This window comes from Elaeis guineensis, chromosome 14 (genome assembly GCF_000442705.2).
Source record: "Elaeis guineensis isolate ETL-2024a chromosome 14, EG11, whole genome shotgun sequence".
NCBI lineage: Eukaryota > Viridiplantae > Streptophyta > Magnoliopsida > Arecales > Arecaceae > Elaeis > Elaeis guineensis.
Window position 1 is genome coordinate 52,653,418 of NC_026006.2, and position 12,223 is coordinate 52,665,640.

Consider the following 12,223-nt stretch of genomic DNA (forward strand, 5'->3'; position numbering starts at 1 on the left):
GAATAACAAATTATTTAATATAAAATATAATATAATAACATCAATATTATTTATCAAATACCGTCATTACTTATTTATGATAGCATATATGAAAAATATCATGAATTATCTATTATTAGATAGCTTATAAGAAAAATTATATATAAATGTGAGAATGCATAGAAGTTAATTTTCAAATAGTTTCAATAATAAAATTTTAAAAATCATGAAAAATAAAAATAAAATAAATTCATTTCATTTTTAATATCATAATATATATTAAATAATTATTTAATGATATGAATATATAAGAATAACTCAAATTAAATAAAATTCTTTTCATCATGATAATATATATTGTAGCTTGGTAGTTGAGGGCTTGACATTCAAGCTAGAGATCATTGATTCGAATTCTATATTAAGTTACTAGCAAATATAATTATAGCAAAATAGCTTTTTTTAATTATAGGGATTAAAAATTAAAAATTTTTATTTAAAAAAAATCAAATCATGTAGCCAATCATTTGGTTAATGTAATTGCAGAGATGCGGGCTAAGATAGCCTAAGATCAATAATTATCCTACTATTGTTAATAAAGTAACTATTCTTTTCTTTTCCATTTTTAGGGGGGAAACAAAAAAACAAACACCATCATATGGTGGAACTTCAGCTCGGCTATCATTCCATCAGCAGATAACTAAAATGGAACCATGATACGATGATGGGAGAGAGAACTAACGGGATTCCAAGCGCGGTGGCCTCCCACCCTTGAGCACCTTGTCGAGGTGGTGAGCCGTGTCCGGCGGATGCGCCTCCACCCTTGGCCTCTCCGGCACCACCCACCGCCCATCCTCCCCCCTCACCATCCCCTTGTTCTCATCCTGCCACCACCTCGGCGGCACCCCCAGCTCCTCCCTCAAGAAGTCGCAGCTCTTGTTCACCAGCGCCACGTCCCTCCCCCCCGCCGACTCGAACCCCCTCCCCTTCCCCTGATACCCATCCACCAGGTGCAAATGCGCCTCCAAATTATGCACGCACCGCACGTCCCCACTCTCCTTCAGGAACGGCGACTCCCTGTGATCCAACGCCAGCTCCACCCCCACATGCGCGTAGCTCCACGGGAACCACATCACCTCCTCCACCACCCTCTGGTATTGGAACTTCTCGTTCGCAATTATCCCCGGCACGCTCGGCACCCGGTCATGCACGTTGATCACCCTCAGCACCTTCACCCCCAGCTCCTCGCATCGCAATTTGAACCTCAGATTCCCAACTCTCGGCCCCGAGAAGGAGAACACCGTCACCGGTATCATCTCCCCGTCTTCTCTAATATTTAGCCCCATCTCCGCGATATCGTAAGCACTGAGCAAAGCTAGCGCCGCTCCCAGACTGTGCCCGGTGACCGTAATGCTAAGCTCTTCGCCGCTGAATCTTTCTACTAATCTTTTGATATCAGCGAGCACTTGTTCTCTGGCTGAGAAGGAGCAGTAGTTGCACCGGTGCTCCTTCATGGTGTACAAATCCAAGAAGCCGGACTCCACCTTGATGGAGGGATCGTCGCCGAAGTACACCGGCGTTAGGATGTCTTTGAGGTCATGGATCCACTCGAGGTACGTGACGGTGCCTCGCCATGCGATGACGATGTCACGCCGGCCAAGCCGAGCAATCTCTAGAGGATCTGTGGCAAAGGCGATGTAACCCATCCAATTGGCATGGGTGCTCCACACGTTGCGTAGACGCTTTTTTTGGAAGAAGTTAGGGAGGTTGATGTTGGAGGTGGCATAGAGGTAGCGGCTGATCTCATAGCCATGGCCGGCCGCCGGCATGTGGAGCCGGTCGAAGAAGTGGTTGCCTGAGTATTTGCAAGTGCCGCAGTACTTGGAGTGGGGATCGAAATCGAAGGCGTCGTAGCAGGCCTGAGCGAATTCTCCGTAGCGGATGATCTCGCTGCGGAGGAGGGGGTTCATGGGGTCGAGGAGGCCGGTCCAGTCGTCAGAGCCATGGATCTTCCTCCAAACATGGTGGAGAAGCTGCTCTTCCTCTTCAACACAATGAGAAGCAAGTTCAAGTGGTGTGGGCAAGCATTTCAACGAGGTGGTTGTGTTTGAGTTAAGGAACAAGGACTTAGTGTTGAAGATGGTCGGTTTTGAGATGGTAGGAGTGGGGGAGGGAAAGGAAAGCAGTGGTGGTGTATGGAACTGAGGATAAAAGCTTGATAAAGAGAGGAATGCCATAGGACCAATACTTGAACTTACTTTGTTTTGGTGTCCCAACAATTTCTTTGGATGTATATCAAGATAGAATAGCAGAGAGTTGGAGGAGCCTTGGAGGTGATATAAGGAGGCTGATGGACCGCAAGTCATGCGTGGGTGGACCACCTATACTGTGCTGTCTATTGATGGAAAGTTACAGGAAGAAACTTTAGCTAGTGTGAGTAAAAAATGTTGTTCTACTGGCTGGCTATCTGTGTCACTTTTTTCTATTATTCTCCACTAAAACACCGTTGTGGCGGGTGAGTATTTGTTTGATTCCACACATCTCCACATCACTTGTATCGGGCCGCATAGCCAATCCACCGGCCGGGTGCCCTTTAATTAGTGCACTATTGGCTGTCTCGATCTTCTATAGGCCATGTGCACATATTTGTGGACGAAAACTTTTTTCTGCACCGCACGCGTAACTTGGCTCACGCACGAGATCGGACAGCGGTGTGGAAAAAAAAAAAATTGCACGAAAAATTTCTCTTTGTGGACAACACTAGAGCACATGTGATGGAGGTGGCTGATTCGAGACAGTAAGATGTCAATTGATTCATGCCTCTTATATTTCGTTGATATACTTTTCTTGTTTGTTTTTTTTTTTCACGAAATATATGATTATATTTTGTAATCCGTAAAATTTTTAGATTTTTTACCGATTTAATATCCAATTAAAAAATAATTATAAAAATAAAACTCATTCTAAAGTATTTACTAAAATACTGTCCGAACGAAAGATATCTTATAGTAAAGCGAATTTCTACGTTGACTCATCATCCTTTGCGTCAGCTTGGGGGGACAGATCGGATAATATAAGTCATTCTAACATAAAGTGACTCTATAAGTCACCCTAACATAGGACGACTCTATAAGTAAATTATATATATACAATATTATATGTTATAATATTATATTATATTAATATTTTATATTAATATAATATAATATATATTATATAATAATATTATTATAAATTATATAATAATATATTATATTAATATATTATTATATTATTTTATCATTGTATATTATTATAATGTAATATAATATATTAAGATATTATATTATATTAATATTTTATTTTAATATAATATAATATATATTATACAACATTATTACATATAATAATATAGTGTAAAATATTATAAATATCAATATCTAATATATGATATTATATTATTATATGTTATTGTATTATATAATATTATATTATATATACAATATAACATTATTATATTATATATAATATATATCATATGACATTATTATGTATTATAAAATATTATTATATAATATAATATAGTACAAAATATTAGATAGATTATATACATTATAAATATTAATATATAATATATTATATTATATTATTATACATTATTATATTATATATATTATGTATTATATATCATATAACATTATTATATATCATAATATAGTGTGAAATATTATAAATATCAATATATAATATATGATATTATACTATTATATATTATTATATTATTATATTATTATATATTATTATATTATTATATTATATTATATTATATTATACTATATTATATTATATAAATATATATTATTATGTAGTATCATATTGTATTATTATATTAAATATATTTTTTTAAGATACAAATTCAAATTTCTCCAATATTATTTATAATTAGTATGATAGAATATCCTAGAAATAATGGACAATCTCAAACTTCAACCATATATCCTGTATCAAGATCAATAATTAATTTTTTACGCAACTAACAAAAAAAATATAATATGTGCTTTCAGATTAAAAAAATTATAATATTAATTTTAAAATAATGTAACCCAATATTTGATGATTATAAAATTTTTTAGCAAAAAAAAATATAAAAATATCACAACTATCGAGAGGCGTATATATCAAGATACTGAGGCTTTCTCCACATCTGCCTCTCATAAACGCGTGTCATCTCTAATCATTGGTGTAATGGCTCAGGCACGATATCAACCGATGGAGCAAGAGATGATGGCGTGCTCGGCCTATCAATATGTATCTGTGTCTATCTCGAAAAACTCCTAGTCGACCCCTACCTCTGGCCCTCCAATGCTGGTCAACATGTTGCTCATCAGATCAGTACAATGTCTCTCGGCTCGCTCATCCTTGGTGATATAGACGCATCACCTATGGGGAGATCGATGTCTGAGAAACTAGGGTATGAAGTGTGCTGAGCATATGAAGAGATACTCGGATCATCCGCCGATGGCACAATCTGAAGTCATCTATCCTCTAAGATGACTAGCATAGTATCGACAAGACCATCCATAACATCGGCAAGTGCTCGATTTTTGTACCCAATAGTGACCGAATGGAAGCCACTCATTGCCGTATGGTATAGCGACGTGATCCTCTGAAACTGTCAGTGTGAAAAGAAAAATAAATATTTTTCATAAGTATACCAATAACAACATAATAAAATGAGACAAATAAAATATACTTAACATAATGTCCATCATGCTGCCTGAAGAACGGAACCTCATCTTGGACTGCTCATGCATCAATAGCGAGATAAATCGCTTAGTGATGCTCCTGTACTACTGCAGATATAGATCATAATAATCCATTATGAAAATCATGGGTGGATCAGCTACAATCAAATTTTTCTGCCGCTCCCATGCGCTAATATGCTCTCGATACTCTCGAACCCAATTGTGGTGATGCCGCCCTGGTCGATCCAAACTGTGGAGAGCGTCACGAGTGTCGCATGATGGGGAAACATCCTGATGTATGCCAAACTGTCGCATTACACGCTCTGGACAATAGATCTCCACGATGTCGAAGTAAATGAGAGGTGCACATGTCCTCCATACATACTGATCTGATCGACATACTTTGGGCAATGCGGCCAATATTTATGGTGTGTAAGGTACCCATACCATCTGATCGTCGAGCTACTGGTCAAGTTGATCCCTATAGTATATGATTGTGTGTAGCACTGGATTGCTAGCACCAGTCAATCGAGTCCTCCATCTGTCCAAAACAAAGTCACTATGTTATTATATGAAAATATGCAGTCATTTATCATATAAATTCAGTGCTATTGGTTACATATCTGCATCCCAGTGGATCAATTTAATCATGCTATATGCCATCAAATGGGCCCTCAAAATCAGCATCATCCACATCTAACGGGCCATATCCTGCTGCATCACCTCCCATCACCGGCTGATGGACTCCTACCCTAGGAAGCACCCGATCTGGCCGTCCGACATGTAAATGCTCCCATACCCAAAGCGAAAGAACACCAATGGTGCTGCTATCTCATGTGCATCTAGTCTGGTGGCCCTATAGAGCTCACGATACAAGAAAACTAAGGTAGTGCTGCCCCAACTCCACTGTCCACATACATCAAGATCACGTAGTAGGAGAAAGTACAACAACTGCATGTGGAAATCGAATTTATCGATGAACAGATGACCACTGATAAGGCAAAGAATAAATGCTCGTGCATGCCTCCACACGGTCTCATCATCCGCATCATCCGATAAGTGGTGGAATGTATCGTGAAGCCAGTGAAATCTCAGTGAAGATCTCGATAACATTGTCTCTGACAGTCAATCCTAAATAACTCCTCACATAAATTTGACTAGATAATCTGTGCAGTACCGGTGATGGCAGGCCCGTGCACCTATAATCTGAGAAGAACGGCAACGTCCTGTAAAGTGATCATCGCCTTCTTGATGAGCAGGTGGAAAGTATGAGTCTCCTGATGCCATCACTCTACTATGACTATGATGAGTGCCCAATCTAGCTATATATCGCAAACTCTAAATACTCCATAAAAATCAGATATATGAAAATACTGTCAGATCCTCTTATGTGGCTGCAAGATGTGCATGACAGTCGAATATCTATGTCTATAGTGTAGGGGGCCCATGTCCTCTCCAGAATATATACTGTCGCTATGCTATCGAGTTTGGAGATAGAGCATGGTAGGATCAGTCGGTCTCGGATGCACGTCAGAGCCTGAACTAGCCATGTCTAAGGTGCAAAATATAAAGACAAGCGTATGACAAAGATAGTTAGAAACATCAACTCACCCATAACATTTTGGGCATCTGCCCATTGGGGGCATTTGCGCTGGTTGTGTCCTATTTTCTTGCACAATCTACACCGTACAATATTTTGGTGCTCCATTGCATCCATATCATTTTGGATCCTCCTTGATTGTGGATGCCCCTTTTCTTATCTTCTTATGGATGGATATGGTATGAGTCTAGGTATAGTGCACTCAGGCCAATAGTATGGACTCTCTGGAGAATGGAAGGTAGGTGTATATGACTACTCATAATATGAAATAGTATAACAGTTGTCAACGAACTATTTTCAGTCTAAGTTTTCACTGGCACATACAGCAAACAAATGAAAACATGGGTAATGCAATAACTTCCACTTCTTACATATGCATGTACGTGCCCCTAAGTCAATTGTCTATGTATAATCAGGTTCATCAGGGCTATAATACCTTCATCTCAATCGAATCTCATACAAATTCGGTTGGTTATTATACTTAACCATACAATGCTCCTTCAACTTCAGCTGGCATCCATTTAACATTCATCTAATCTTATCTGTGAATATCCTACCGGCCTCTTTTCTCCATGCTGTAATTGCACATTTGACACTGAACTACTTCGACAAGCATTCGAAGGAAAGACGAACAAAAGCGATAATGGACAATGAGCGAGCCCCCTTTAATACCTTATTGAAGTTTTTAAATAGATTGGTATTCATTATTCCAACCTACAGCCACCTATATCATGCACCAGCGACTATTTACTCAAATCATCAAGTGGATATATTTTTATATATTGGAAGCAATTGGGTCATGTTTTCTCAATGCATTGCATGCTTCGATCAAACTTTCAGAGCTGATTTTGTCTTACAGTTTGATGGAAATAAGACAAAAATGCAGCATCATAGAATCGACCATTTAGGTTAATCTCAATATGTCTAAGATATAATCTATGATATCCATATAGTGCTATCTATCCAATAGATTCATCTGAAACAGCAGCTAATATTCTTTTATGTCGGTTTGAAATTATGTCAATTTCTATATGGTCACGTGTCACATAATAGCGCAAACGTCATAAAAATCATGACCAATTACTACGACTCTCGCCTTCACAAATAGCAAATACTAGAGGATAGATACTCTCATTTTCATCCCTTTCCATAACTATTATGAGAGTATCCTTATATCGACCGTATAGATGTATTGCGTCGATACTAATTAGTGGACGACAGAACTGGAAGCCTGAATGCATGGATCAAATATTCAAAAGACTCGGTGGAACATCTCTGTGTTTGCTTCTGTTACAGAAAATTTTGTAAAATCTACCACGATCCTTTCATTGGCACGACAAACTATAACTAATCAAGGATCCAATGTGTTATAAGACTCTATCCAATCTCTAAACAACTCGCCTATAACAAGTTGTTTAGCTATCCACATCTTCCTATAAGATGCCTCGCACTGCCATGCATCACGTACGTAAGCCTGGCAAGCTGATATGGATATGGATATCTCTGTCCTAACTGATCCTCTAATGATATCAGTAATCATGTGTGCATCAAGCTGTGGATGATCTCGCATCTCATCTGTATTCAACAATGTATATGGCTCTTTATATATTGTAATCTTCCATTGCTGCATTTTAGTCCAAAGGAATAAACAGAGATGCCAACTACAAGTATCAGATTGTTTACACATGATGCTCCATTTAACCCTATCTGACTCGACGACTTTGAAATGATGGTGGGTACGAATGGCATATTGTTTCACGGCACGTTGGACTTGTTCTTTCGATCCGAATACCATTTCCTTTCTTAACTCTTCATTTCCATCAAAGAATGGATGTTCTGACAATGCTCCATGAGATGCGGCCTTATCGTCGTCGGATGCATCAACTAGCTCGAATTCAGGAACAAAGGGTGCCTCATATGGTGGGACATCCTCTTCTATACTAGACTCTTCACTATCACTATCATCAAACTCTGCATCATCATCCTCATCTTCATCATCAGTAGGATTAGGATCATAACTAACAGCGACTTCATTTTCAAATAAAATTGTATCGGCCATTGCGGTTTTCAATTCTCCAAATTCGGCATATGCCACATGTGGCTGATTAAGTGGTATAAGGTCATAAGATTCGTACTCTACATACTCCACGATAGCTGCTACATAACTAGAACCGGCTTCCGTATTATCAAATGTGGTGTTATATGGATATTGATATGCAGACTCTGCACCTACCATATACTGAGGACTATTAATTACGGATGCTGCTAGTCCACCAATGATACATACAAAGGTACCTTCATACTCATACCCAGCTTCATTGACCATTGGAGTTGCATCAAGTAGAGATCCTCCCATCCCCAATTGCATAAGTGGGACAGATACAACTTGAGACACACTCACATGCTGTTTACCACCATCCAAAACTCCTACTGTTACCGGCTCAATAAAAATTTCAACCACGCAAAAAGCCCCTTCTGATGGGATGCCTAAGACGGTGTTCATATTCTGATCATCTTCAATAAGTACAACCAAATACTACCCAACAGTGTGAATCAAAAATCTATATAGTAGAAAAACTCCACAGTGATTGAGGTTCCATCCGATGACAGCATAGTAGACTCGTACAAATTTTTGGTATGTTGTATTACGGCCTATCATGGTCATTCGAATCCTTCCACCATCATAATATATACCATTGGCATCATAACTGATCTTCCCATTTCGATGGAAGATAATAGTGACAAGATTTGGATTCATTTTGTTGAAAATCATTGTGAAAAGTAACTGCATGAACATATAAACAAATGGAAGTACTTAATATTTAAAATAACTTACATAATAAATGTATCTTATCACTGACTAATAGTTAAAGTTAGGTCCTATCTCATTCAGAAATTGCATTAATTCTATAGGTAATTACAGTAATCAAACGATACGCAATAAGGGCCGAAAAAAATTTTGACAGTATTTTCTTTAGTTCTCCTCACACGGTTGAAAATATGTGAGGAGAAATAAAAGAAAATACTATTCGAAATTTCTTTCGACTTCTATTATGCATCGTTTAATTATCATAATTATCTATAAACTTAATTATAATTTTTAAACTATCCAAATCGGACAATCAATTAATCAATGTATATAATTCTCCTATCCGTGCAAAAAAATATAACTGTACGGATGCTTTAGAATATGTACATTAATTAAAAGATAGGTCTATGATTCTATGCAATGCAAAATGTTTAAAAATAAATGACTGAGTAAGAAACTATTTTGATAATTTATTTATAAATTAATATTATTTAGATAAAATTAATATTATTTATAAATTAAATTTATCTTCCTTCTAAACTGACCGTATGAAGAAATAAATTTTTAATTTATATAAAAAAATAAAAAATTAAAATACAAGCATATACTTGATGGGGGTGTGGGTGGGGCAGCGCAACACATCCACTGGGAGGGCAGGGGTGCCGGGGATCGTCAGGAGGGAGGCGGGCGGGGGGGCAGAGAGGGGCGACGGGGACCGTCGAGAGGATGAGGGAGGGGCGGCGATATGTCAGGGGAGGAAAGGGGGCAGACCGAGAGGAATGAGGGACGGCGGTATGCCGGAGAGGAAGTGGGGGTGGGCTGAGAGGAGGGAGGGCGAGCCCAGCTAGGGAGGGAGGGCTGTCGGGGACCAAGAGGGAGAGGGAGGGGGGTTCTCGCACCAGGGACCAAGAGGATAGAGAGAGAGCGGCGGTACGCCAGGGAGGGAGTGGGGATGGGCCGAGAGGAGGAGGAAGGGCTGTCAGGGACCGAGAGGGAGAGGGAGGGGTGTTCTCGCGTCTGAGACCGAGAGGAAGAGGGAGGGAGGTTCTCGCATCGGAGACCGAGAGGGTCGTTGGGGAGGCACGTGGGGAGCAATTCGATGAGAGGAGAGGGATTTTTTCTAAGTGATGGAGAGAGGGAAGGGAGAGGTGTGGATTGATGTTTAGACCCGACAAAATCATCTTATGAGTCACCCTACCATAGGGCGACTCTATGAGTAGCCCTACTATAGGGCGGATCTCTTGCTACTGACTCCATACTCTAAGTGGAGGGCAAGGTGATGAGTCAGCATATAAAGTCATCTTATGGAGCAATATTTTCATAAATATTTTAGAAAGAGCATTATTTTGATAATTTTTTTAAAATAAATTTTATTTTGATAAAAAATCCAAAATTTTCCTTTGGATGGACAAATACAAAAGATAGAATTTTTTTTCTTTGCGCGTGTTTTTTATTTTTTTGAGTGCAGGAAAGGGTGCAAACGAGTAGAGCCGGGCAACAAGTTACTAAGACTTGGCCCGAGCCAACCTCGACATCATATTGGGAAATTCAGATTGCTCTGATTTTAATCAAGGCCGAACCAGCTTTGTGTCATGTTGAACCGAGCTACTATTTACTTTTTTATAACCAAAGTGTTCAAAGTTAGATTGTTTATGACTCGAGCTTTAAAATGTTTTCAAGCTTGCCTACCTTCCTACTTGAATGAGTTTAAGCATGCATGTTATTGAACCAAGTTTGAGCTATTATAAACAGTTTGCTTCTTTGGCTTCCCACCTCAAGAGCTTTTATGTTATATATACTATGATGATGACACATTTATTCGGAAAGATGCTTGGTTACTCTCAACTGAAAAGTTAAGAACCTATAACTCTCATGCCTTCCTTATTTTTAGGCAGAAAGCAAAGAAACAGGATTCACCATGATAGCTGAGCTTTTGCTTCATTGGCAAATTACAAAGAAACGCTTTATGGCCACTACTAGAAGAAGAGACACTTATGCACTCATATCTTTGCTTTTGGTTGAAAAATGCCATCATATAGCTTTGCCCATTTGACACAGAAACTTCCGGCCAACTGACTGCACATATATTCCTGCATCATAAAAGTAATTCTGGCCGGCTCTACTTAGAAAATTGATCGATCACAACTATAGTCTTATTGAAATGGAATTGCCTGAGTTCATACCATGACAATAAGAGTGCATTTGTTTCTCAATTAAAATCGGAATCAGAAGACTAAGAATTGGAATGGCTCTATCCCCCCAACGTGTCTAGTTCATAACCAGTATCGGAATTAGAAAAGGATTTGAGTATTAAGAAAGAATAGAGATTGATTTTTAAAGGATTAGGAAATTCTCATTCCTCTCCAGGATGGCACACAGCGCGCCCCCCCCCCCCCCCCCCCCGCCTTCGAGATTGATTTTTATAAGATTAGAACATTTTCGTTCCTCTCCATATTTGAAATCAAAATGCACCCTCTCCACTCCCCCACCTCAAAATAAACAATTAGAATAGGAGTCACTTATTTTCATTCCAATTTCAGAGTCTCAGCTCCCCCCAACCAGGCATAGTTTAGTTTCTCCAAACTTGGCAAATATGAGAGTAGATAACGGGTCTCCCAAAAGACAAGAATGGCTGAAAAAATAAGCATAATAATCTTAAAAACAGGCCAGGATAGCTGAGTGGTCTAAGGGGCCAGACTCAAGTTCTGGTCCTCTTGAGAGGCCGCAGGATCAAATCCAACTTCAGACAAAATATTTTAACAAAAAGCAATAACAGCAAGGAAATAAAGGAAAGATAATATTTTATTTGATTTAAGAGAGAGGTTATCTCCATCAACGGTGGTTCCAGGCACCTCACTGTCTCAAGCACAATGAACCTTTTTTCTTAACAATGAAACAGATTTATAAATAGACATTGAATTTTGCAGTCCACTTCTGGTTTTTAAATTAATCAGCAATCTGATGAGCAATCAATTGGTAGGGAAATATTTCATATTTTGAATGACCGGTGAAGCTAAAAACATGACATATTGTGAAAATGAGGAGGAATTCGACAAGAACGCCCCACTATTATGGAACAGAATTACAGAAAAAAGTTGTTATCTAAACAAATGA

General features: G+C 38.5%; 1 protein-coding gene across 1 annotated transcript; it reads right to left on the bottom strand.

Annotated features, from left to right (window-relative positions):
* Positions 1–547: 547 nt before the first annotated feature.
* Positions 548–2,289, bottom strand: LOC105057726 (phospholipase A1-Igamma3, chloroplastic). Its single transcript, XM_010940420.4, has one exon. It carries the CDS (start codon positions 2,211–2,213, stop codon positions 714–716), a length of 1,500 nt encoding a protein of 499 aa, XP_010938722.1. The 5' UTR covers positions 2,214–2,289; the 3' UTR covers positions 548–713.
* Between the last annotated feature and the right edge of the window lie 9,934 nt (positions 2,290–12,223).

Coding starts and splice junctions, on each gene's coding strand:
- LOC105057726 (XM_010940420.4), bottom strand. CDS start 2,213: ATGGCATTCCTCTCTTTATCAAGCTTTTATCCTCAGTTCCATACACCA.